The sequence below is a fragment of the Schizosaccharomyces octosporus genome (genome assembly GCF_000150505.1).
Source record: "Schizosaccharomyces octosporus yFS286 unplaced genomic scaffold supercont6.1, whole genome shotgun sequence".
NCBI classification, from domain to species: domain Eukaryota; kingdom Fungi; phylum Ascomycota; class Schizosaccharomycetes; order Schizosaccharomycetales; family Schizosaccharomycetaceae; genus Schizosaccharomyces; species Schizosaccharomyces octosporus.
In genome coordinates this window covers 3,884,828-3,909,508 of record NW_013185619.1, presented here as the reverse complement: position 1 = coordinate 3,909,508, position 24,681 = coordinate 3,884,828, and the positions used below count along the sequence as shown (strand labels likewise).

Sequence of the window (24,681 nt, the reverse complement as noted above, 5' to 3'; positions counted from 1 at the left end):
CACGTTATATTTGTTTAACGATGGATCGAACTCACTATTTAATCACCTTATACAGTTCTTCTTTAGCAATTGTTTACTTGTCTTTTTCACGTATCGTACAGGAAAAATGGTATGAAGGATACAAATCTGACTATTGGAATAGCTAACGTAATGTAGATTATACGTTTCCGAAGCAGGATGGGAATGTCCCGTGCGGAATTCCAACCTACAGATACCTTGCAAATGTTAAAGGACTATGTACGTAATAAGTGAAAGAACAGCTGTGAAAGTTATGCTAAGTGATACTAACACGTTTTATAGGTTTTATTTAATGTTTTAAAAAATCAATACACTCCAGAAAACGTTTCACTTTGCAAAGATGAGTCAGACATGGGTACACCTTGCTCTCAAGTTGACGAGAAAACTCTGCAAGCAGCAGGTGTAACACACGGAAACATGATTTTCTTGCGTCTTGGATCTCCAAGAGAGTTGCCAGCTTCTACTCCTGTTCCTCCTGGTAAAGAAGGTGTTGCTGAAGTTGAGATCTCAAAAGACAACGCTTTGTCAGCTACAAATTCCAGTAATGTTGCATCCGCTCATGTTGCTCAAGACAATATTGATGATGCTCTTGAATTGCAGGATGGTCTTATTCCCCGATCTGCCACACCGTTTTGTCGACATGGACCGAAAGGCATGTGCGATTATTGCTCCCCTCTAGAACCATATGACGAGAACTACCAACGCGAAAACAAAATTAAACACATGTCCTTCCACTCTTATTTGAGAAAAGTAAACTCTAATGTAAATAAATATGCCAGTACCCAATCTTTCATTCCTCCCCTGGAAGAACCCTACTTCAAAGTCAAAGAAAAATGTCCTTCCGGTCATCCTCCTTGGCCTTTGGGTATTTGCTCCAAATGCCAACCTTCCACAATCATGATGAACTTGCAACCTTTCCGAATCATTGATCATGTTGAGTTTGCTTCTCCATCGATTGTCGATTCTTTCTTGAACGCTTGGCGAAGAACTGGGTTCCAGAGAATTGGATATACATATGGACATTATGAACCTTACACAGCTGTTCCATTAGGTACTAAGGCTGTCGTTGAAGCAATTTACGAACCTCCCCAAGTTTCTGAAGCGGACGGTGTTACTCTAGAAGAATGGCCCGAAGAAGCTTTGGTGGATCGAGTGGCTGCTGCATGTGGGCTCCGTCGTGTTGGTATAATTTATACCGACTTAACTGATGATGGTAGTGCTACTGGAAAAGTTCTTTGCAAGCGTCATGCCGACTCTTACTTTTTGTCTTCTCTTGAGGTTTACAACTCTGCGCATTTCCAATCGAAATTTCCCAATCCAAGCAAATGGTCCCAAAGTGGGTTTTTTGGATCCAAGTTTGTTACTTCTGTCATTAGTGGAAATCCCAATGGTGAGATTGAAGTTACTTCTTACCAAGTATCCAATGTAGCTACTTCATTATTTAAGGCTGATCTTATTCAGCCCAGTATCGATCCAGATCGCATGCTAGTAAAACGGGAAGACAAATCTCGATACGTACCGGATGTCCTTTATCGTTACATTGACGAATACAAAAAGCAGGTTTCCAAGAATGCGAAGCCTGCTTTTCCTGTTAGCTTTCTGCTCGTGACTTTAACAGATGGATTCCCAGAAGAATCTAAACCCATGTTTGCGAAACATGATACATCATTGCCTATTACTATAGAAACGGCTGATGAAACTGGTCGCTTAAGACAGCTGGCAAAACTCTTTGATCATGATGCTGTAAAAAATGGAAGCCTTTCCAACTTTCCGATCATTTTGTTATTGGCCCAGTTATCTATTTTAAAAGAGGTATGTAGAGTTTTACATTTCACGTCCTTGTACTAATTTTATTTAGGATGATATGGAAGTCTTTGCAAAATATGCAATGTCTCCAACCGAGGAAAATGAGAAGAATTTAAACACAAGAGAAAGCTACCAAACGCTATTAGCTGTTCTCTATAGTAGCCTCTAAACTAATGCTTGAATTTTTTGCTCCATTAAGCAATTTTTGAACTTATGTTATGATAGATTTCATGGTTTTGCCGATAAAAACAAGCAGGATGAAGAATAAATATAATGACAACGATTTCATTAGATTTCAATCAACCACTGCTTTCACGCTGAGGAGTGCATACTAGCTAAACTACCACCGCATGAAACAAGATGGTAGGGCTATCTTCATACAATTGCTATTTTCTCTCATTGTAAAGAATCGTAATTTTCCAGCGTATAGTTTAGCTATTTTTTTTTTTTTTTTTTAAAACCGTAAGGAACATTATTACTATGTAAAGGGCATCAAAATTTAGTAAAAATTAAAACCTCAAACTGGTTTGGTGTTTATTTTTCCTTTGCAACCTTTACGTACCAGCCAACCACGATCTCAAAATTCACCTATTTACGACTAGAATGTGAAGAGGCCTAAACCAGACTGATATTTGTTTTTAGGCATTCAATTAATTCTAATGAGAAATTGTGATATCAAAAATGGTTCAGTCTAGAGCAGTGCCTAAAGCAGTAAGTTATAGCTGGAATCTACGTAAATCAGTATTTTAACATTTAGATTGGGCTGATTGCTCTCTCTATTTTCCTTTTAGTTTCCTTTTCATTACTATCTGTTTACCACGAAGAAATATTACATGCAGTTTTACCGATTGCGAAAAAACTCTCTCGTCATCAATTTTCATTTTTAATTCCGCTTGGCTTGATTGCTGCAGCTTCAGTACCCCCATTAGTTGGTCAAGATCCCATATCTATTGTGGTTGGAGCCGTATGGGGTCTTAATGCTGGGTTTTGGACAGTTGTCTGTGGCATCTTTCTTGGAGAGTCTATTGCATTTTTAGGATATCGTTACTTTTTAGAAGATAAAGCCCGGGAATTCCAAAGTCGACATCAAGAGCATTATGGAACGTTTGTCAAAATTCTTGAAGAAGGAAGCTATCCTCTTATTTGGCTAATTCGTCTTAGCTTTTTACCGACTCATTTCACCACTGTCTTTTTCAGCACGATTCCGCACGTGTCCTACATTGGCTGGTCGATAGCCTTTTGGTTTTCTTGCTTCAAATACCTTGTTCCTGTGTATGCTGGTGTATGTTTAGCAGCCAATACTTCCACACCAGCAAATGTCATTGGAATTGTTTTGAGTGGTATAATAACAGTTGGTACCTTTGTTTTGCTTCTGTACAAATACCAGAAATTAAAGGAACGTCCGACTCCAATTTCTCGTCCAGTCAGTCGATCTACAGAGCTAAATGCTTTAGAGTCCCAGCATTCTGAATTGGATCATGATCAAAATGAGATAACAAGTGACTACGACAGAGCTGCCCGTGAACGTGAACGTTTACTACCTTCTTAAAAATGTCTTAGTACAAGTTGGTTTTATCCATGCTACATTATTCATAGCAATCGAGTGGCATCTGAAGGATTTATGTTTTTTTATACGTTTAAACTCTTCCAGAAAAGTAATTCATTCGTTCTACTAAGGTCGACGACCTTTTTAGTATCCGGATTCTTTATATATAGCAAAAAGTCTATACCAGAAGCTATACTCCCAGTCTTAATTATAACAACATTAATTTAATGCAATTTCAAAATCGTGTTTCTCATTATAAATCTTATTGAAAGTAATCATTGTTAACGTAAAACGTAAAATCTATCATTCCATTGACGACAATTGGGATTGAATTCTTTCAAAGCTGTGTTTTTTAAATTAACAAGAATTACAAATTAGTGTAAGGCTCTTCCACATTGAGCTACAGAAAACCTGTCGTCCAGTTTCCATAAAGGATTGATCACTGAAAATCTATATGATAGGGACATAAAAGAAAAATAATTTAAGTTATCTCCTTTTTTTTTGAGGGTTTTCAAGGCAGAAATACCGTTGATAATTTCAGCTTCGTCAATAAACCTTTTTAAAGGACAGCGCCGAAACCAAAGATAGTTTTAATGGGACGGATGTAGTAATTTTGGATATTGTTTTGAACGGTCTCTTCTTCACCAATTGGTACTCCCTTCATGACCATACGCAATGTAGTGTAAGTATCGGCTTGATCAAAACTGAAGCTGATTTCAGCATAGTGGCCAGTGGGCCAAGCACTTAAACGCCAGGTCTGAACAATACGTTTATTTTGTTCAAGGACAAGAAAACGTCCGACGACATTGCCATGGAAAAGGGAAAAGGGTCCTTGAGGACGAACATCAAGCTGAGGAGGAGCACGAGACCAAGCGGCAACACGTGCAGGATCCAAAAAGGTAGCGTAAAGCTCATCAGCGGGAGCATCAAAGCTGAAATTTTCAGAGATGTCAGAGGTATTCACAGTTGCAGAGGCATGGGTACCATCCGAACCAGAACTGGTAGGGAGGGAAGTAGCAACTTTGCTAGGTGTGTTGGTGGAAGTCTTGCCGACTGTTTGCTGAGAAGTAAGGCTGCTATGGCTAGGGAGGCCACGAGCAGCATTACCATTGTGTTCTTCTGTTGACAAGTAAACATCATTACCATGGTTTTCCAACAAAACTTGGGACAAGTTACCAAAGAATTCACGAATTTTGGGATGTAACTTTTCGCGAACAAACTGCTTGACGGGTTCCTTTTCTTTGGAAGCTTCATACAAATCCGTTTCAAGAACGTAATCAGAAGGACCTAAATCATAGGAAACCTCGGGGCAAGTGATGGAACCAGAGGCTTCTGTACCATCGACTTCACCATTGAATTCAATTTGGATCTTCAAATCATAGATTGTGATGACCTTACGTTTACGCATAGCAACATCCACATCACCTTCACAGCTTATGACTCGTGTAACGGCTGCCTTCTTGGCACCTTCATCTACTGAAACCTTGGTAAGTTCATTGTCAAGGTATTCCCGAGTCCAGATCCGGCAATCCTTGCTAGTCCAGTGCCTATTTCAAACAACTATTAGCATACAAATTTCCGATTTAAACCAAGGAACAAAGAGACAACCAAAAAAAAAAGAAAATAGGGAAGAAGAATCCATGAAAACTACAGCGTGCGTCTTATAATGGTCCAATGATCCTCATCCCAGTCAATGACTTGAAAAAGCTCTCAATGAAAAATTCATAAACCTGGCCATTGATGCTTTCAAAAATACGTGAAAAAGTGAAGCAAGTAACCCAGTAAGGGATTCTATGTCTCCTCCTATTAACTGCTTCTCGTCTGCAAGATCTTTTTGCACTAAGAAACAGATTGTTCCAGTTGAATTGAACCTTGAGTTCCAAACTTACCAATTGTTAGGGTTTACAGATGTTGCAGACATTTTCCAAACTAAACGAACACGAAAAATTCCCTCAAAAGTATGTGTCAAACAAACACGTCCCAGCTACTTCGTTTTGCTGATGTTCTGTAGCTTGTCGCAGGCTTTATACTGCTGCCCATAGTGAGAGGATCGAAGACTCAAGAATCTTCGAGAGTAGAAATACCGTAGTATGTAGCAACGTTTTGTATTGTGGTAAAACACTTACTGTATACTATTGTTTGTTTTGTAAATCGTTTTTGGTTGTTCGTACAGTGCCTTATATAGTATAACGCGGTTTAAGATATCATATATACTGCATCCAAATTCGCATAGAGAAGGATATAAAATAATAAGAAATGATGAAGAAAAGGAGACCAATATACAAATGCGAAACAGATAAATACCTTTAGAGGACTCAATATTGACTCTCCCATGTCAATTTTTCTGTTTTCCCAATGTGAGAGATGCAAGAATACCCGGGGTACCGATTAATTTACATTACAACTCACACATTTACAAAAATGTAGTTAGAAAGAATCCATGTTATTCAAATGTCTAACCAATAATAAGCCAAAAACCCAAGAATTTTGCAACGACAGAAAGAAGAAACCAAAAAAAGTACAATAATCAACATTTCCTATCACGGTTTCCAAAAAAAATATATGTATACGTTTTTAAAGACAAAAATAAAACGTGCTTTCCTCATTTCCATAAAATATTAAAAAGTGATCGTCTTGAAAACGTTCAAACCCGTTTGAGCAGTAGAAACAATTGTACCAGGAATTTGTTTGTGCCAATGTAGCTCTTTAATGGCTGACTGTCCCATGTGTACAAACATGAGTTGAGGAGGCACATCCTGTAGACCCTCAGAAGCACGGCTAGCTTGTTCTTCAGGATCCAATTCAACGGACAAATCCCAAAGTGAAAGTTGATCGTCAGCACCAGCAACAGCAAGAACAGATTCTTCCTTGGGATGCCACTCGATACTAGTGACAGCGGATTGATGCCATTTAAAGGATGCAACAGGAGTGGCAACAGCTGATGAAGATTTCAAAGAGCGTAGGTCCCACACGTTGAACACACCATTATCGGCACCAGTTGCCATCAGATAAGGCACACGAGAGTTCCAACTTAAAACGTTAACATCGACACCTGGATGAGCATTAACTGTCAAGGCAGAAGTCTTCTTTTGGTTGCGAACATCCCAAATACGGAATGTTCCGTCACAACTACAACTAGAAAACACAGTCTTTTCATTAGGAGACCATTGAATGTCCTCCACACTTCCAGTATGATCCAAAAAGGGAGAAGACTCAGTTTGCCATCCGGTGTTTGTGGCACGAGTCAAGTATATTTCGTTGGCACAATCTCCGGAAAGTAAGGAATATTCAAAAGGAGACCAGTCCAAAGCATATCCTTCGGTCTTGTGTTGGTTCACTGTGTGTACAGGATTGTTTTGGTTGCGAGAAACTAAATTACCGGGGCTGTTGAGAGATTGGAGATGAGGGGCGATATCCCAAACGTGAACCTTTCCTGTTTCTTGAAATGAAGCTAAGAAGCTCTTCTTTTGAGGATCATTCGTTGAGACAGGTGAAGCACGAATGCGGTTACAGGCTCCCTTAGTTGGTATAGAGCGATGCTCCAAAATGGGATCGTCTTCAACATCAGAATTATCAGATTCCTCGTCATTCTCGGCATCGTGTTTGGTCTTGCATAACTGACTGACCTTCATCACTGTAACTTCGTTTTCGCTATTGTTGATTGCTTGCGAGCCTCCAGCCAAGTACATCTCTTGAGGCCAGCTACGACGCTCGTCACCCAGAGCATCAGGAATAATATCCAAACTCAAAAATGGCCATTTCACTTGCATGTTATGAAGCATATCGTAGGCGCTAGGATCTACAACCAATTGTTCGCCTTCATTAATAACACCACCTGGTAACCAGGCAGATCTTGCAGCCGAATCGTCCTCTTCCTCCTCAGCTTCTTCCATTTCATTATCTTCCTTTCCATCAGCTTCCAAGTACTCATCTTCACTTTCAAATTCGTCTTCGTACGCGTCCTCAAAGTTGCCCATTTCTGTATCTATGGAATCAGAGACTGCTTCGCGTCTTCCAGGGCCATTTTTTCCCTCTATGTCTTGGGTATCTTCCGCGGCTCTTTTTGACATTGCAATTGCTAGGTTTACTACTTTTAAATAGATTTGGAGAGGTAAACGTTCCCACCATGTTCTCATTCCCTAAATCAAACTTTTCTTTGCGAGCATTTACCGAAATAGTAAGCGTTACTAATTGAGTTGATATTAGCTTATAAGGAGAGCATTAAATATCGTTAATAAGTCTATACGAGATGAGATAGCTCATCGTCCTATTGCACTAAATCTCAGTATTTTGTAAACAAAATTGAGTTTAAGAATAGGTAGGGACTAGTACATGAAGTTATTTATATTGATTCCATCCGAATATTATACTTGGTATACTGCTGGTTACTTTTCCAAGTTTATGATAAAAATGTTTGATAGAATATAATGAATCTCTTGAATTCATCCTTAAGATACCGCTAGATACTGAGTCTTATACAAAACGTCGTTCAAAACGCTGCTAAACAGTAGCAGCAATAAGTAAACTCAGCTTCTTCCTATTCTGTAATCAAAAATGAATTTCAATTTAGTTTATCTTTTTCAAGCGGCTGGAGTTTTGGGTCCAAGCATGGGCGCTGGTGCTGCTTTGTATATTTCTGCTCAGGCAGTACCTCTTTTATTAATGGCACCTGCAGACGTAGGTCTTGCTCAATTTAAATATATGTATCTTCTTGGAAAACGAACCTTTCCATTTGTTGCAATTGGAAGTACGCTAGCTCAAGGATGTTTGGCCTACTGGGAACGACGACGTAGTGTCTTGTCTTCCAATCTGCATCTCCTTGCAGGATCAGCTTGTACATGTGTTATTCTTTATACACTATTGTTTATGAGAAACATCAATGGAACACTGCTTTCTATGAATCCAGATTTAATTCTAAAGTCCACAGAAGCAACGGTTGCGTTTAGGAACTTGATTCAAAAGTGGTGCATCAAGAACTTGGGCCGATGCACTTTATTCTTCTTTGCTGCAGTTTCCTCCTTTGCTGGTACCTTTCTTTTTTAATACTACTATTCAATGGTTCAGACTCACACCTTGTTTCAACAATCCTTAGATTCTAGTTAATTAAGGATCTTGCTTTAGTCAATTATAATGCATCTTTAAAAAAAACGCAGTGAATTGCTTGTTAGAATACGATTTTCTTTATTTTCTGCCTGACAGAAGCGATTCTAACATATCTAATCCTTTTTTCATCAAAGTAAAATTAGTAAAGTAGAAATGCAATTTACTCCATATACACAGATACTGAGTCCTATATAAATTCTTGCGAGGGTCAAAATAAACTTCATTCATGTTTTAGTATATTTGTCGACTATACTTTCTCGTTGACTCATTGGAATGTAAAGAAAAAAGCACTCAATAATACTTACAAATCGACTTTCTTTATTCATTATTTCCAAAATATCTTTTACGTCCATAGAGATTCACTTCTATTTAACAGAAAACTTGATTTTTTTTTTTCAAGTCTCGAGGATCGCAAGGAAAGAGCAATAAAGCAGATTTCCAAACTTTCAATTAGCCGAATATTGGTATTCACATCTACAAATTTACTGTTGGGCATTAGGAGCATAATTTGCCCCGTTGTATCTTTGATAATAACCTCTTGAGTATCCTCCACGACCACGACCACGGCCACGACCGCGACCGCGACCACGGCGTCCTCGGCCTCCACTGGAAGCAACGCCGAATGTCTCCAGATTTAGGTTACGTTCGCGGTCACGCAAAGAGCGACGGTCTAAAGCTTCCATGTTTTTTTCCTTGCTTTCGCAGCTAATATCGTCAAAGAAAGATTGGCCGGGTTTGTAAAAATCTTGATGAGTTTGATCTTCTTCATTTGCAAGTTCACTCTTCAAGGTTTGGAATTTTTCATTAGCAGATTGGAAATCAAATTCACCTTTTTCATTTCTAGGAACATTGACAGAGGCGGTTACTGGATGAGATGGTTGGACGGCATCTCCGACATCAGCAACACGTTCGCTACTTACAGACACTGATTTGGTCGATCTTTCACCTTCATTGTTAACTTGAGTAGAGGCAATTGTTGCAGCACTGCCAGGTCCTAAGGGATTAACAGAAGGAGAAGCAATAGGGACAGTGGGAACTTGTGTAGATGGTATATTGGCAATCGATGCACCAGCATTAGGAAGGTTCGGAGTCATAGGTTTCTGGCTTGGGGCATCAAATCCGGGTCTGGTCATGAAGGGAGATTGGCCAGGAAGAGGCTGAGAAACACCGGGTGGAGGCATATCAGGTCGATGGGAAGCCTGTTGCTGCTCGACGGGACCGCTGTGGAAAGGTACAGCAGGAGTAGAAGCATCCATCGGAGTTCCTAGAGGAGCAACACCAGACGGAGCATATGGCGCTCCTCCCGCATTTGCATACATATAGTAAGGAGAGGCACCAGCCATAGGGTTGTATGGAGTACCAGTTTTTGATCCATACGGGTTGTAGTATGGACTAGGCTGTACTGGCTGAGCATTTGGAGCACCGCCAGGTTGATTCCAGCCAAACTGACCACTATTTGACTGTATTTATAAAATTAGTAACTAGATAATAAAGATTGTTGACAGGGTCCGTCATTAGACAAAGGATTCTAAAGGCATGACTCAGCGCATACGAAAATAAAATCCTTGAACCTCTGCATGAAAAGCATACCCCTACAATAGCAGGATCATTGGGAGGTTGAACAGGAGGAGGTGCGGGTGTACTAGCAGGCTCCTCTATGCGTAAATCTTTCACATCGCTTCCACGAAAGACGATGTAATCAAACACATTCTCGGACGGCGGAATTTCCTGAGATGGATCTTGCTTCCTACCTTCCGTACCACACCAGCGAACTAATTGTTACTAAATGATTGACACAAATATGCGTACCATGCTTTAAAGCGAGAGTAGAATCTTGAGAGTTAATATCTTGCAAGATACCTACATATCTATACGATTAGTACTTAAACTACTCATTTTTTCCTTACCGAATATCTGATTTACTAATCAGACTAATACGAGAACCAATAAATTCTGTCATTGAGAGATGTTTCAATACGAAACTACCGTTGTGGTTGAGAGGTATAGCTTCTGGGCGTGGAAGGCAGTCCTGGGTGGAAGGAATGGAACACCAAAAGTCATATAGAGGATGAGACGAATATTCGTAGAAATACATTTTTTAGAATTTAGTATGATTTAAAAAAGGATTAATCTTAATTCTTTACATTTTTTCATTTTCTGTAAGATTTCACCGCGTAAAGAAGTACAGCCAATGTAAAGTACCTTGCGTTTACACTGCTTAAAACTACGGAAATATTATCAGTAGATATATATTTCCGTTCTGGTTAAATTTCATAGTTATCGAAAAAAGTACCATATCTGTATTTATTCATTTCACGACTAATATTAGGTTATACAGTACTTACGAAATCTATTCATCTCGCATATCAATAAATCCATATTCTTCTCTGATCCATGACCCAATTTCTAAAAGAACCCAATTTTGTAAACCAAATTAAATATACTACACTCTTGTGTTTCCTTTTTTTTTGCTTCCAGCACCTTGCTTTTGTCTCTTGGGAAACCTGCCGGCGGCCATAGTGCCTACAGAAGAAAGTACCTTAATCCCAGACAGGATATACCCCATATCTCCCCGAATACTCATAAATGGGTGAGTACGCTCTGGAAGAATCTGGTAAGGACGAGTACGGATTTCATGGATATCCAACATAATAAGTTTTTCAACCCAAGCGTTTTGGGTTTCCTGCAACTCTTGCTTTTCAGGAGATTCTTCCTCAGTTTTGTTTTCATTATTCGTTTCTGTTACTCCAAAAGGGTTTGACCACTTGAACAATTCGTGATGGGTATCGACCAACACTTGTTGATAGGGTGAATAAACAAGAACAGGACGAGAGGATCCAACCTTGGGTAAAAGTAAATTCAATACTGACATTGGCGTATGATTGCTCAGAACAAACAATGCATCAAAATTTCCTCTTTCAAAATCCTCAAGATTAGACTGTAGGCGAGCATAGGAAGCTTTTCGACCCTCGTATCTCTTTCTATGACGAAGTTTCATTTCATTTAGCTCTTCCTCAGTACAATCATCCACATGCATATCTTTTAAAGCCTCTTCAGGGCCTATAACTTGTAGCCAGTTCAAAGTACGTAAAATTCCTTTCTCGACAAGACTTTCTTCTGTATATTCTTTTCCCCAAAGTTCCAAACAAGAGCTATTTGGTTGCTCATTAGGATGGACTAGAGTCACTTTACAGTCTCCACCCAGGCGTTCTAGTAAGGATCCCAAAAAGAGGCAACCCGTTTCATCGACCACAAGATATCTGCCTCCAGGTTGAGCATTTCCTAATGTCAGCATGTATGTTGAGCAGTCAGCTGTTAATTCCATAATTTTATACTGGTCATGAGCGAGCATGTATTCGGTTACAGTTTCAAGGCAAGGTCTCAATGCTCGAAACTGCTGAAGATATTTTTCTCCCTTACGATTAACGTATTTAGCTTGGGCATACTGAGTCTTCTGCTCAAAAGTTAAACTTTTAGACGTCAATTGACGGATTGCTTCTTCGCCTCGAAGTCCTCCTTCTTTCATTTGTTTTCTAAGTTCATCAATTTCATCTTGGCTCATGAGCTGATTGCTACGACAGTCCATCAATTCTTTATTCGTTTTTTTCTCCTCTTCCAAGATTTGTACTTCACGGGTTTTTAAGACGCGTATTTTTTTAGGCTCATAGATCTCGAATGTTTCATCGTAGGTCTTTCCAAATAGATCGTCCGTACAGAAGGATCCAAATTTACCAAGACTAATTGTACTAGCAATAATGTTAGTTTTGTTAATGTAAGGAAAATTAAGCCTTCGTAGTTTAAACGAAACTGAAGTACCAATTGGAAGACCATGAAATTGTCGCAGAACACACAAGTTTCTGAGCTCCTACTTACTTATTTGGCTTAAGTGTTACAAACCGAATATTTTCGGATGGTAATTTGATGAAAACAGGGCTATTTTCCTGTATGATGGGGCTAGTCTCTAGCATGTTGCTCTTGGTAGAAAAAATTCCTTTGGATTGCTAAACCTTTGTACAGCAAAATTTAGTATATTGGAGCATCAATTTCTTTTTCTTGTTATGGAAATTATAACTTTTTTTTTATGATTCCAAACAGTCAGCAAAGTGAATCAGCAATGTTACAATCACTAACAATGTCGGTAAAAAGCAAATAAAAAGAGCTCAAAAGAATCCCAAAATACTCTGTTTCTTTAGTTTTTAATAGTATTTTCTTACACTTGTATATATCGGTGTGAATAGTTTTGTAGTTTCTGAATTCAGTCCAGTCGAGTATTATCTTTTATAATTTTGCAGTAAAAAATAAAAATTTATATAGATATACTTTGCTTCACAAGGAATGTATTTGATTTACCATCTACTTCTTACACCTATACTTTCTTTCCTATACCTTAACTTGTCAACCTCTTTCTTGGATACCCTGTTCCCGACCTTTTTTCTATTAGCATAGACACTTAAAAAAATGTTACGACTAAATTTCATGCGCCAGCATCTTACAACAATTCAGAGACCTTTTCTAACTGGTCTGTCTTTGCGAGGATACAGCAAGATGAGCGGTAAAATGAGTGATATCAAAACCCTCAGAATGGAAAATACAGCTTCTATAGATATTATTAAACAGGCGGTTGAAGAAGCAGGGGTTGGAAACCTTGAAAAAGCAAGAGAGATCCTTTCAAAGAAAATTCAACAGCGCGGAGGAAAGATTGCTGAGAAAACTAAAGATCGCATCGCTAAGCAAGGATGGATATCTCAATGCTTGTCGGCTGATCAAAGAAAAGCAATTACGGTTGAAATTAATTGTGAATCCGATTTCGTAAGTCAAACAGCATCTTTCCAAGAGTTCTCCAGATCAGTTGCTTCTTGCCTTCTTCCTCTTATCCGTTCAAATGAAGCCACCTTTTGCTTGAACAATACTGATGTTAACACCTTGCTTCAAGACAAGACTTTGGCGATCCCGGCAGACTCTATTAACGCGGATACCAACGTCGGAACTTTGAATGATTATTTACTGAAAGCCTCCTCTTTGACTGGGGAAAAGGTAACCATTAACAGAATTCTTTGCTTCAACGCTTTGCAACCTAATTCACGTATCGGTATTTATGCCCATGGAGCAACAGCTGCCGCTTCTACCCAACTCGGACGAATCGCCTCCATGGCACTTGTTGAGAAGTCATCAGATGACTGTTCTAAAATAGCCGGCTTGGTTGCAAAAGAGATTGTTGCCCAAGCACCAGAGTCTACCGACGAGCTTCTATCTTTGCCTTCTGTTTCTCAGTCGCCCAATACAGTTCAGGAATTACTAAATGGAGGCACTATCCTAAATTGGATTCGTTGGGAACGTGGTACTTCTTAAGTCACTACTTGACTGATGTTCTTGCATTCAACTTTTTTGTTAATCTCCTCTCGTTCTTAAAATTACGATAGCTACAGCTTTCAATTGCTTTAATATTATAGTCTTTAAATCTTTAGATATTATCGATTATTGCCAACCTTCAAACCCAAATTTTTCGTTTTTTTTCTGATTACTGTACTTGTACCAGTATAATAACCATAAACTTGCCCCGTACGTCAAAATACAGTCTTAAGGTAAATAAACTTATGTAAAAACCTTCTCCAAAGGATCTTCTGGGTATTCATTTTGCTTAGCACGAACAGCATGCTCAAGTTTATTTTCTTGACGATTGACATAACGCTGAGCAGTTTGTTTACGAAGAGCTGCACGAACCATGGTTGCGCTGACGAAAGTATCATTTTTGAAGATAACGGGACCTCCAAAGGACCCTTCAAGAATGTTGATAATGGTCATGACGAAACGAGGTCCGATTTCAAATAATACAACAGGATCCTTATCGGGGTCTTCATTTTGACGAATTTCATAATTTCTGAACCAAATCTTGTTGTCAGCAACAGTGAGTGTACAAACACGATCAATGAAAGGTTTGCTACGACGAGCACCCTTGGGAATACCAAGGGTCTGTTGCAACAATTCCTTAACAATCTTCAAATGAGGAGCAGAGTCGAACGTCTTGTCAAAAGAGAGAATGGGACGGGAACCCTTCAAAGCATTGCCTGTCATGTTAAGTTCGTCCATCGTATGCAAGTTTTCAATGTGAAATTTAACAGTAGGTCCATTAGGAGCACGTGCAATATGCAAATAAAGATCCTCGCGACGACGAGACTCAAAAAAGTAAATATTGTTACAGTTATAAAGATCAGCAAGTTCATTGAGCTCATAAAGACGGTCTTTCGACTCAAATTTGCTGTCCTTCTTCGTGTGCGGCATCATGTTAATCAGATCTGTAAGCAAATGGCGTTGACGATAAGTTACACCGCGAGATGAGAGGATTAAAACTTTTTGCTTGACGGGAACAAAGCCCTCAGAGTGTTTTCTAGTAGTAACGACAGGCGCGTGAGCATCTTCTTCTTCTTCGTCTCCAGCACGAGAGGCGTTGGTTTTAAGCTTATAAATGGTACTCATACTCGATCAATGAAAAGATTCTTAGACGAATATGTTTTTACTTCCTTAGTCGAAGATATCAACAAAGAGTAGAAAATGGGTTTTGAGTTGTAGGATTACAGTCAAATTGAACTTAACAAGAAAGAGTAGCAGACAAAAAAAAAATTTTAGTCTAAATAAGAACCTTGAAATTATAAATAGGTAAGCAAAAGAGCCAATTCAGTAAAGCAGACTTTTACGTTCCAGTTTACTTTCTTTCTCCAGGAAATGCAAATTTGTAGAATATAACGATAGATACTATTTTTCGTTGTTTAACTTTGTGTAACGTAGGACGCAGGTTTATATTTTCGTTCACTAGGATTATTCGCCCTAATATAAATTCCGTACTCTATAATCGTCGCTTAATAAACAAAATTGGATATGCAAAACAAGATGTCTTAGACTGTTTTTTGTAAAGTCTACAAATCCTGTCTAGTTGTTCGATTTAGTTTCTTAATTGACTTGCTCATTTTGCCTTGCAACGATACATTTTAGGCAAGTTTTATAAATATCTCAAATAGCGTCGTTTTCGTACTCAGATTTTAGGATAGAATTCATCTAGAGACGTTTTACACTTTTAGATAAATGAATTAGCCAAATTTCCATGAATTTGTAATTTTTTGGGTTTATTTACTATGGTATATTGTAGTTCTTCGCTGCATGTATTACCGCACTACAGTGGAAAGTGTTATATGACCATTGTTTGGTTTACGAGAGCAGCAAACCTGCCATAAACCAAACATTTTAGCATCCAGTTAGAATACCTCAGAAGACAAACGAGATGAGAGAGATCATTTCCATTCACGTTGGTCAGGCAGGAACTCAAATTGGTAATGCTTGCTGGGAGCTTTACTGTTTGGAACATGGAATCCAACCAGACGGTTATATGACCCCAGAAGCTGACCCGAACAGCCAAGACAATGGGTTCTCTACCTTTTTTACAGAAACAGGTCAAGGAAAATATATTCCTAGAAGTATTTATGTTGATTTGGAGCCCAACGTGATTGATGAAGTACGCACTGGACCCTACCGGGACCTTTTCCATCCTGAGCAACTAATTACTGGTAAGGAAGACGCTTCAAATAACTATGCCCGTGGTCATTACACTGTCGGAAAGGAACTCGTAGATGAAGTGACAGACAAAGTCCGTCGTATCGCAGACAACTGCTCTGGTCTCCAGGGTTTTCTCGTTTTTCACTCTTTCGGTGGTGGTACTGGTTCTGGTTTTGGAGCTCTTTTGCTCGAGCGCTTGGCCATGGAATATACTAAAAAATCCAAGCTTCAGTTTTCAGTATACCCAGCTCCTCAAGTAAGTACATCCGTTGTTGAGCCTTACAATTCTGTCTTGACAACTCATGCTACTCTTGATTTGGCAGATTGTACCTTCATGGTTGACAACGAGTCTTGCTATGATATTTGTCGTAGAAACCTTGACATTGAGCGCCCTTCATATGAGAATTTGAATCGTTTGATTGCTCAAGTCGTATCTTCTATTACAGCCTCTCTTCGTTTCGAAGGCAGCTTGAACGTCGATTTAGCTGAATTCCAAACCAATTTGGTCCCTTATCCCCGAATTCATTTCCCATTAGTCACCTATGCCCCTATTGTGAGTGCCGCCAAGGCCTATCACGAATCTCACTCAGTTCAAGATATTACCAATCAATGCTTTGAACCTTACAACCAAATGGTCAAGTGTGATCCCCGCGCCGGTCGTTACATGGCTACTTGCTTGCTTTACCGCGGTGATGTAATTCCTCGTGATGTTCAATCTGCTGTTACCAGCATTAAAGCTAAGCGTACCATCCAGTTTGTCGATTGGTGTCCTACTGGTTTCAAAATTGGTATTTGCGACCGTCCTCCTCAGCATATTGAAGGAAGTGACATTGCAAAGGTAGACAGAGCTGTTTGCATGCTTTCCAACACTACTTCTATAGCCGAGGCCTGGTCTCGCTTAGACCACAAGTTCGACCTTATGTATAGCAAGCGTGCATTCGTTCACTGGTATGTTGGTGAAGGTATGGAAGAAGGTGAATTTTCTGAAGCACGTGAAGATCTTGCTGCTTTGGAACGTGATTATGAAGAAGTTGGCCAAGATTCAATGGAGGCTGACTACATGGAAGAGGAATACTAATCGTAACGATGAACCTCTGTAATATTTATCCTCTAAAATCGTCTTTCCTTTTACTAAGTAAAAAAAAGCAAAAAAAGAAAAGTTGTATCTAAACGCTGTCTATGTCCGTTCATTTTTTTCCCATACATATTTACATTTATTTTTTTCTATTCACTGTTGGTATTCCCTAAAAGTTTTGCTACATGGTTTGACTCGCACATGCATTCTTATGAAAGGATTTTGTGGTCTTTTGACGTTCGAGAATTTCCATTCTTCCTACGTATACTCATTGCTCGTTTGTTAGATGCAACGAATGCTCTGTACAGAAACAATAACCCATGTTTCTCATTTTTTTTATTAGTTGGTTCGGGTTCCTATATATTGCAATCCATCAACTCCTCGTCTTTTGTTATATGGCTCTTTACAGACACTAGTATAGTATTCATTCTTTGTGATCTTTTCATTAGTCTAACAAATGGTATTCAAAGCATTGCCTATATTGTTTTTGCTTTTTGCTGTGGTGACATCATGAAACTTTTTTAACACTTAGAATTGAAACCCATACTATCCTCCAAAATGAAAAGTGTTCTAAAATTCCATCCTTCTTCCATTCATTCCTTTAAAGAAGCACTCATCACATACTAGCACGTACAGCCAGTTGACATTAACTTTTATTCGTTGTTTACTTTAAGTAACATTGTTACTTTCAAGGAATTTTCGCCTGTAGAAAAAACAGTCACACTTTGCATATTCCAGGAATGCAAGGCTTGAGAAAACTCACCCAACGCAAAACACCCCATCCAAGATGACGAAGAGAACTAAAAAGGTTGGTGTGACCGGTAAATATGGCGTTCGTTATGGTGCTTCTTTGCGTCGTGACGTCCGCAAGATTGAGGTTCAGCAACATGCTCGTTATCAATGCCCTTTCTGCGGTCGTAACACTGTGAAGCGCTCTGCTGCTGGTATGTAAATATTTTCATGGTTTTGATCTGCTTTGCTTTTACATCGGATTGGATACCGTGACTACAATTAACTGTAATTTAAAGAAAGTTTAATTAACATGTACACAGGAATCTGGAACTGCCGCGGTAAGGCTTGCGGTAAGGCTATGGCCGGTGGTGCTTGGACCGTCACTACTCCTGCTGCCACTAGCGCTCGCTCCACTATTCGCCGTCTTCGTGAAATGGTCGAAGTCTAAGTTCAATAGACAGCTATTCCAGTTACTTACATTCATGAATTGAGGTGTAATTTACGCGCGATGCGGGATATAAATTTGAGGGAAATTAAATGTAGACTGTAAGGTTATTTGTAAATTAGACTTGTTAGTAAGTTGTACAGTGTTCGTAAATTTTTTCGTACTGTATTTCTAATGAGATGCATAAAGAATGCTGTATGTTAGCTTCCTCGGTTTCCCTTCATATAGTTACTTGTTCATCAACCTATCAAGCTACGGTTGTATGGTGTAGTGGTTAGCACATGAGATTCTGATTCTCGGGACCTGGGTTCGATTCCCAGTACGACCTTCGTCAACCGTACTTTTTTGGTTCCATAGTTCAGCTGTATAGCCGACAATAAACTACGTTAAAGCAGCTGCTTTTTTTGCTTCCTACTGCCTGCTTTTCTTTCAGGAAACTGTTAACATTATTCTTCTGGCGTGATCTTTGGTATGGCTCTTTGAAAAATTAATACGATTAGTTTATTCTTGAAGCTGAAATCAAAACGGTTGTATGGTGTAATGGCTAGCACATGAGATTTTGATTCTCGAGACCTGGGTTCGATTCCCAGTACGACCTTCTTTATTTTCTTTTTAAAAATGTTAAACAACTGAAGATGGAACCTCCTACAAGAAGTTCATCGATAGCAAACTAGGAAGAATGTCTTGCTTGCAACGTAAAAAATCGTTTTAAAAGAAAAAGAACTACTTCTAAAGATCCATAGTCAATAATTAGTCATTAAATTAATATTCATTATAGCTGCGAATATCTTACTCCGCCAGTAAAGAATGAAGTTCCTATTCACATTGAAATCTCAACTTTGCAAATGAAAATCATAGCATTCGGGATTAGGCATAAACAATTAAAATAAAAGACTTTAGCATACAGCCGAATTGACAGGCTTTAATCTTAGTATTTAGTAAGATAATATTCGTTTCTCAATATTAAAAATTTCCAACCGACGCTATCATTCCTTGTATCAGAGAAGTAAACAAGAAAACCATTATCGAAGGCGTGATAAAAAAAATCAAAGATTCGTAAAACCTCAGATTTTGAAAAATTATCTCTTGTATTTTTCTTGAAGGTTATGCCTGCGTTGAGGTTGCAGCGAATTAGATAAACCCCACAAGGTTTTTGAAACTGCTTCTGTGGCTCCAACCATAGGTTTCAGCATAGCTAACGGCATCTTTTTGCTCACTACTTGAGCAGCGCTACTAAAACTCGTTCGCTGAGATGCCTCACTGGGAATGGATTGTAATGTTGTTTTTGCTCCCACCAAACCCTGCCGGAAACCATGGTAACCCTCCAGTAATCCTTGTTCCAATGATTCAGGTTGGTTTGCATAATAACTAAATCTTTTTGATCGCAATTCTCTTGAGGATTGCAGATACTCCTCAACTTGTTTCAACAATGCATGTGTGCCTGTCATTCCCTGTGCATTGAATGATAAAAGGTCATTCATATATTTTCCAGTAAATTTTAACACTCCATGTCGGAATCTTCTCATTGAACGCTTTTTCTGTAAACCTTTTACAGGAGACACAAATATATCTTTCACTCCACTTCCGACAGTAAATAGCGTTCGAATAGGGACTAATCCATTAAGCACCTTTTGCAGTTGGTTGTTTCGTATATCCTGAAACCAAACCGTCAATAGAGCATGTAAGAATTCCTCGAAACCGGAAAGACCGTAAATTTGTAATTGCCTCAGAAAAACTTCCGAACCTTGAACGACGAGAAAGTTTCCAAAATCGGGTAATCTTCCACTTTTTATCCCAGCAGAGTTGGGATTCTTGAACTTATAATCGACTATGAAATGTGTAGCATGAACACATATAGACTGGAAAAATGGAAGGTTTGTAGTAGAAACATCAGTTTCTGTTGGAACTTCTGATTTAAATGCGAAAAAGCGAATTATGAAATCCAGTGTATCTTGATCTATATACATCTTTGAGGGTAAAATTCCGATTTCCACCTGTAACTCAGTGTTCATTATTTCTGGTAAAGGGCGTACTCTAGCAAATCTTAAATTCAAATGATGATTCCTATTTTTTAATGAAGACGACCGAGAATCACGACTAAAAAACTTATTCCAGGTTGATGAAGGCAAACGATCGTAAATAGTCAAATCTTTGATGCCAAGTTCTAGTTCACTTAACACTTCATTTGAAATTTTTTCTCCTCGTAAGGATGTAAAACCGCCCGTTAAACCAATTATCTCAATCAATACTTTGTTGCTAGTCGACCGACCTAATCGTAGAATGTGCTGCCGATCGAACTTAGAAAGAGGTTCCGGTTCCAGTCGACTATTTAAATCAATGGCCTCGGCAATCTTATCAAAATAAATTTTTTCAAACTTAGAAAATCCTTCAAGACATATGCTTTCAAAAACATGAGTTTCAACCCGATCCTTATTTCTTGTTTTACCATTCTGTACATATGCTTTGATAACTTCAGATATAACTTCTCTAGTCGAATTCCAGTCGTAGCCATCGAATAATTCCCAATTTATACGAATGTTGGATACTATCAGTTTCATATCGTACTCATTAGCCTTATCAAAGTGGTCGTGATGCTCAATGGATCCTCGAGTGAAGAAATGATCCTCAATAAGCTCAATATCTTGTTTTAATCTATCTTCGGATGCCAAAGCCTCCTCATCAGAAAAATTTAAATTATCATATTCATCGGACAAAAGTTCACTTTGAGAGGAACCCTTTGAAGCTACTGACGGACACAATTCTTCCTCTGAACTAACAGAAGAAGCATAGTAATCGTTAACAATGTCCAGAGTTTGACTGCTCACGGAAATGCCGGTATCTGACGACTTAGGACTTGCTAGGTTCACATTATCAGCGAAAAAATCGGTGTCGACTCCCTTAAGCAAATCCGAGTAGTTGGGATTAGGCAATACTAAGTAATTTTTGACTTCATCAACGTTATTTGATGCTGAACAATCGGTTATTATTTGGAAAAATAGTTGAGTGCTGTCAGCACAGGATTGAAGATGCAAATCACCATTGCTGAGGTTTATAAGCGTACTTAAATCTCCCTTATTAATCCCTACTGTCATTTCTGTATTTAGACCCGATATTCTTGCCAATTCGATGTAACCAAGTGACTGAATCACAAAACCAATCGTTTCATCGGCTGCCAGTTGCGACAATTTAGCGTCAGATGTCCCAAGTTCTTCTTGAAAAAAGGGTCTCTTTTCAGACATAACATCTTCATTTAATTTATTGGTTATGTATAAAAAAGCCTCACTTGTGAAAGCCTTAATGTTAATCGTTGTTTCCAACGTAATGGCACCAATCTGAACTTCAAGAGCTTTTAAATGCATCAATAACTTTGATTCCATGCTTGATGGGTTCAATCCTAAAATACAGTCAGATACGGTGAGGTTTATGCCATAAGGAAATTTAGGAAATTCGAGAAAAGGCACCTCAGGATCCTGCGGGAAGTAAGTTTCCAAGAATTTAGAGAGCCAAAAATCAGTTATGTAATGTTCATATCCTAAGTCAATTATACTTATTCGAAATTTATTAGTAGAATCAGATTGATTTAGAGAAGAAAACGTCAGAAACAGATTTAATATATTTTTCTCGCCATTTTTTAAATTCCTCACAACTGACAATAGTGGTCTGTTGTTGAATAAACGTGTAGAATAATAAGCCGAAAGATTGTAAGTACGAGAATCTAAGCTTATCATTTCTGCTCCAACCCATGACATATAATGCTTTATTCTGTCAGATTTCAAAAGTAAAGAGTTATCATCATCGTGATATGAATGCAACGAAAAATTACGAACGCGTATTTTCAAAAAATGTCTAAAGTCCGGCTGTACTTCATTTTTGGGAGTTCCAGAGTTGACGAATGCGGAGGATAGATCGCCAATTAATGAACTAATAGACTCTATCACTCTTTTTTTAATTGTTAAATGAAGTCCGTCAAAAGCGACATAAAAATGGTTTTCATGACAGGGAGATTTATTCGCTAATTTCTGAAACTTCGGATGATAAAATTCATCTTGTTGAACAGATACAGTAAATGCTGATAATCCGGAGTTTGAATGTGTTTCAAAAATACCATTGGAAATTCGCAAAACAGTCTCTGATGAAATGCTTTTCCAAGGGTATCCAACAGCAGAATAGTTCTCTATGTCAAAAGTTATATTTTTAGAAAACACTAGAATGGAAGAAAAGGTTCCCAAAGATTTTTTAGTTAGTTGCAAATAACTGGAAGCTATAGTAAAGCAAGTGATGAGTTGATCCGAATGATGCTTTGTGAGCTGAAATTGAAAACGATCAAATAAGACTATAACTTCAAATGTTGGACTTGTAGATTCTACGTTTAGGGAACTTGAAGATTGGTAACCACCGCGTCGTCTGCTGAATTCACTTAAACCTAGATACGAATCTTCAAGCATTGTGAAGTCTTTAAAAAACGTAGTAAAAAGTTCCTGAAGATGAACAAATTTTTCTAACGGTAAAGAAATTTCGCCGCTTGACATTTGTAGCTTTAAAGTAGACTGTAAGTTTTCCATATGAAAATTAATAGTACAAGATGAGTACATAGCTTTATGAAGCGAAATTAAGGGGCTACCGTCCATAAATATCTCAAAATTGGAAAAAGTCATTAACAGGTCATTAAGGTCATGATCATCATTAGATATCTGAATTTGATTAAAATGTATTTCGAGATTAGAAGATTTTTTAGGAACCCAATGAAGCTGATTTAAAGCGTCCGCCGGAGAAAAACGTTCTACTCTATCAGGTAGCCTACAATGAACATTCGCTTTGAATGAAGACATGTGAATATCCAGTTGGAGATTATTAAGAGGGGACTTTGCTGAATCTGATTCCATTTTGGATAAATTCGATGAATCATTGAATAGCTTAACTAAGTATAACAGAAAAGCGCAAATCTGAGGGGATAGATCAAACTCGCAAGGAGGAACATGGGCTTCTATAACCATTAACGTTGAGACCTCAATACTGAATACACATCGAAATTCACCAGTAGAGCGGAAAAAAATAACACGATCTATCTCCTTTGATTTATTCTGGTTAGAAGAAGAGGAATCAGAGGCATCAATCTCTTTAGCATTGATACACATTGTTTGAGATTCAGTTGCCTCAGACTCAGGTGTAAAAAAACTTCGTGCATCCTCCATACTACTAGAGGTAGAGGAACTCAAAGAATGAGCAAGACCTCTCGAAGATGACGAATTGCGATCCTCAAAACTTTTTTCCTTCCTGACCATACTCAGAACGATTCCAGATATATTGAGTAACCGTGACGAGGAGCTGTTATTAAATGAAGAAAAGTTAATAAAATCGACACTCAATTCCAAAGCCGCAAGAGAAGATGGCATGATTTTAAATTTTAGATGTTCCACAATCACGGAAGTGGAAGCAAGACACTTCTGTAAAATGCTGTCAAGTAAATTGCGGGAATTGTCAGGTATCTCATTATCAAGCCCCTCACTTCTAACCTCTTCCTCAAAATCTTGGGAAGCTGTCTTACTCATATACTCTACCACATTATCAAGTATATCGATTTGAGATGAGGCATCCTGGTAGATTGTAGAACCCATGTATTCATCAGATTGGGTAAGCGTAATATCTAAAGCCAGTCCTTGGACTTCGAGTTCCACATTCAGATTAACAAGATCCGTAAGATTCACGTGCAGAACCAATTTCTTCACGTAACCTTTTAATACTCTAATGGTAGGAAATGGGATGATTGCATTTAAAAACTCACAATTCAATTGCAAATTAGACAATACCAATACGCCTTTTGAAAATAAGAGCTGTATATCCTCTGGGCGAACATCTTCTTGAAGTATTGATCCTATGAGCTTCTGTAAAGCGAACGCTAGTAGTCGACGTTGAACTGCCCCCGACAACGCAGCAGTCCATAGCCAAGAAGACGAGTTTTTTAACCATGCGGGTAACCTCATCTTCTATAGATCTACTCTAAATCAATAGACCTATTATTGTTGCTATTTACGAAACAATTGCGGCATTCGTTGAGGATTTGGTTCTGGTCAGAATCATCCTTGCAGTTAATACCAATGATAACATTCCAAAAATGACAGCCAAAGTAATATTAATCTTAAATAGAAATTTCATAGAACATTAATACATAAACTCTGGAAGGTGTTGTTGACGTTAGCAAGGCAGGGAAGCTTTCGAATCCTCAAAAGTAAAAGAACTGGAAGCACTATACTAGTGTGATGTAAAATCAATTGAAGCTATGAGAGACAACTGATAAGTTTTTAATAACAATATTTGATATAAAATTACAAAATATTGAAATGGACTTAACTATCAAATGAATTGTTAGCTTGAACATGAAGTTGGACAAACAACCAACTCCTTTTAAAAGAA

At 38.4% G+C, this 24,681-nt stretch overlaps 12 protein-coding genes and 2 non-coding genes across 14 annotated transcripts; 8 read left to right on the top strand and 6 right to left on the bottom strand.

Annotated features, from left to right (window-relative positions):
- The first annotated feature begins 54 nt into the window (after window positions 1–54).
- On the top strand, window positions 55–2,249 carry SOCG_02572 (Cdc48-Npl4-Ufd1 complex component Npl4). The gene is made up of 4 exons (XM_013161064.1): window positions 55–109; window positions 157–237; window positions 301–1,830; window positions 1,877–2,249. The coding sequence occupies exons 1-4, from the start codon at window positions 107–109 to the stop codon at window positions 1,991–1,993; spliced, it is 1,731 nt and encodes a 576-aa protein (XP_013016518.1). The 5' UTR covers window positions 55–106; the 3' UTR covers window positions 1,994–2,249.
- A 115-nt stretch (window positions 2,250–2,364) lies between these two features.
- Window positions 2,365–3,630, top strand: SOCG_02571 (SNARE associated protein). Its single transcript, XM_013161063.1, has 2 exons — window positions 2,365–2,535; window positions 2,582–3,630. Exons 1-2 carry the CDS (start codon window positions 2,506–2,508, stop codon window positions 3,371–3,373), a joined length of 822 nt encoding a protein of 273 aa, XP_013016517.1. The 5' UTR covers window positions 2,365–2,505; the 3' UTR covers window positions 3,374–3,630.
- Window positions 3,631–3,929: 299 nt separating this feature from the next.
- SOCG_02570 (chaperone activator Aha1) lies at window positions 3,930–5,291 on the bottom strand (the record flags this gene model as incomplete). The annotated part of the gene is made up of 2 exons (XM_013161062.1): window positions 3,930–4,917; window positions 5,260–5,291. 2 exons carry the CDS (start codon window positions 5,289–5,291, stop codon window positions 3,930–3,932), a joined length of 1,020 nt encoding a protein of 339 aa, XP_013016516.1.
- Window positions 5,292–5,715: 424 nt separating this feature from the next.
- On the bottom strand, window positions 5,716–7,723 carry SOCG_02569 (WD repeat protein Rrb1). The gene has a single exon (XM_013161061.1). The coding sequence runs from the start codon at window positions 7,504–7,506 to the stop codon at window positions 5,989–5,991; it is 1,518 nt and encodes a 505-aa protein (XP_013016515.1). The 5' UTR covers window positions 7,507–7,723; the 3' UTR covers window positions 5,716–5,988.
- On the top strand, window positions 7,712–8,599 carry SOCG_02568 (DUF1772 family protein). The gene has a single exon (XM_013161060.1). It carries the CDS (start codon window positions 7,925–7,927, stop codon window positions 8,411–8,413), a length of 489 nt encoding a protein of 162 aa, XP_013016514.1. The 5' UTR covers window positions 7,712–7,924; the 3' UTR covers window positions 8,414–8,599.
- On the bottom strand, window positions 8,528–10,467 carry SOCG_02567 (G2/M transition checkpoint protein Sum2). Its single transcript, XM_013161059.1, has 4 exons — window positions 10,381–10,467; window positions 10,283–10,341; window positions 10,064–10,245; window positions 8,528–9,933 (listed from the first exon to the last, which is right to left on the bottom strand). The coding sequence occupies exons 1-4, from the start codon at window positions 10,431–10,433 to the stop codon at window positions 8,956–8,958; spliced, it is 1,272 nt and encodes a 423-aa protein (XP_013016513.1). The 5' UTR covers window positions 10,434–10,467; the 3' UTR covers window positions 8,528–8,955.
- Window positions 10,468–10,733: 266 nt separating this feature from the next.
- SOCG_02566 (tRNA methyltransferase) lies at window positions 10,734–12,742 on the bottom strand. The gene is made up of 2 exons (XM_013161058.1): window positions 12,347–12,742; window positions 10,734–12,219 (listed from the first exon to the last, which is right to left on the bottom strand). The coding sequence occupies exons 1-2, from the start codon at window positions 12,439–12,441 to the stop codon at window positions 10,917–10,919; spliced, it is 1,398 nt and encodes a 465-aa protein (XP_013016512.1). The 5' UTR covers window positions 12,442–12,742; the 3' UTR covers window positions 10,734–10,916.
- Window positions 12,743–12,756: 14 nt separating this feature from the next.
- SOCG_02565 (translation elongation factor EF- Ts Tsf1) lies at window positions 12,757–14,008 on the top strand. Its single transcript, XM_013161057.1, has one exon. It carries the CDS (start codon window positions 12,932–12,934, stop codon window positions 13,820–13,822), a length of 891 nt encoding a protein of 296 aa, XP_013016511.1. The 5' UTR covers window positions 12,757–12,931; the 3' UTR covers window positions 13,823–14,008.
- SOCG_02564 (ribosome biogenesis protein Brx1) lies at window positions 13,880–15,215 on the bottom strand. Its single transcript, XM_013161056.1, has one exon. It carries the CDS (start codon window positions 14,945–14,947, stop codon window positions 14,066–14,068), a length of 882 nt encoding a protein of 293 aa, XP_013016510.1. The 5' UTR covers window positions 14,948–15,215; the 3' UTR covers window positions 13,880–14,065.
- A 477-nt stretch (window positions 15,216–15,692) lies between these two features.
- On the top strand, window positions 15,693–17,802 carry SOCG_02563 (tubulin alpha 2). The gene has a single exon (XM_013161055.1). It carries the CDS (start codon window positions 15,747–15,749, stop codon window positions 17,094–17,096), a length of 1,350 nt encoding a protein of 449 aa, XP_013016509.1. The 5' UTR covers window positions 15,693–15,746; the 3' UTR covers window positions 17,097–17,802.
- On the top strand, window positions 17,739–18,364 carry SOCG_02562 (60S ribosomal protein L37a). The gene is made up of 2 exons (XM_013161054.1): window positions 17,739–18,037; window positions 18,146–18,364. Exons 1-2 carry the CDS (start codon window positions 17,881–17,883, stop codon window positions 18,271–18,273), a joined length of 285 nt encoding a protein of 94 aa, XP_013016508.1. The 5' UTR covers window positions 17,739–17,880; the 3' UTR covers window positions 18,274–18,364.
- Window positions 18,365–18,526: 162 nt separating this feature from the next.
- SOCG_16214 lies at window positions 18,527–18,598 on the top strand. Its single transcript has one exon. It is a non-coding gene; the product is annotated as a tRNA-Gln (tRNA).
- SOCG_02561 (autophagy associated protein Atg2) lies at window positions 18,577–24,614 on the bottom strand. The gene has a single exon (XM_013161053.1). The coding sequence runs from the start codon at window positions 24,249–24,251 to the stop codon at window positions 19,350–19,352; it is 4,902 nt and encodes a 1,633-aa protein (XP_013016507.1). The 5' UTR covers window positions 24,252–24,614; the 3' UTR covers window positions 18,577–19,349.
- On the top strand, window positions 18,797–18,868 carry SOCG_16213. The gene has a single exon. It is a non-coding gene; the product is annotated as a tRNA-Gln (tRNA).
- Window positions 24,615–24,681: the final 67 nt, after the last annotated feature.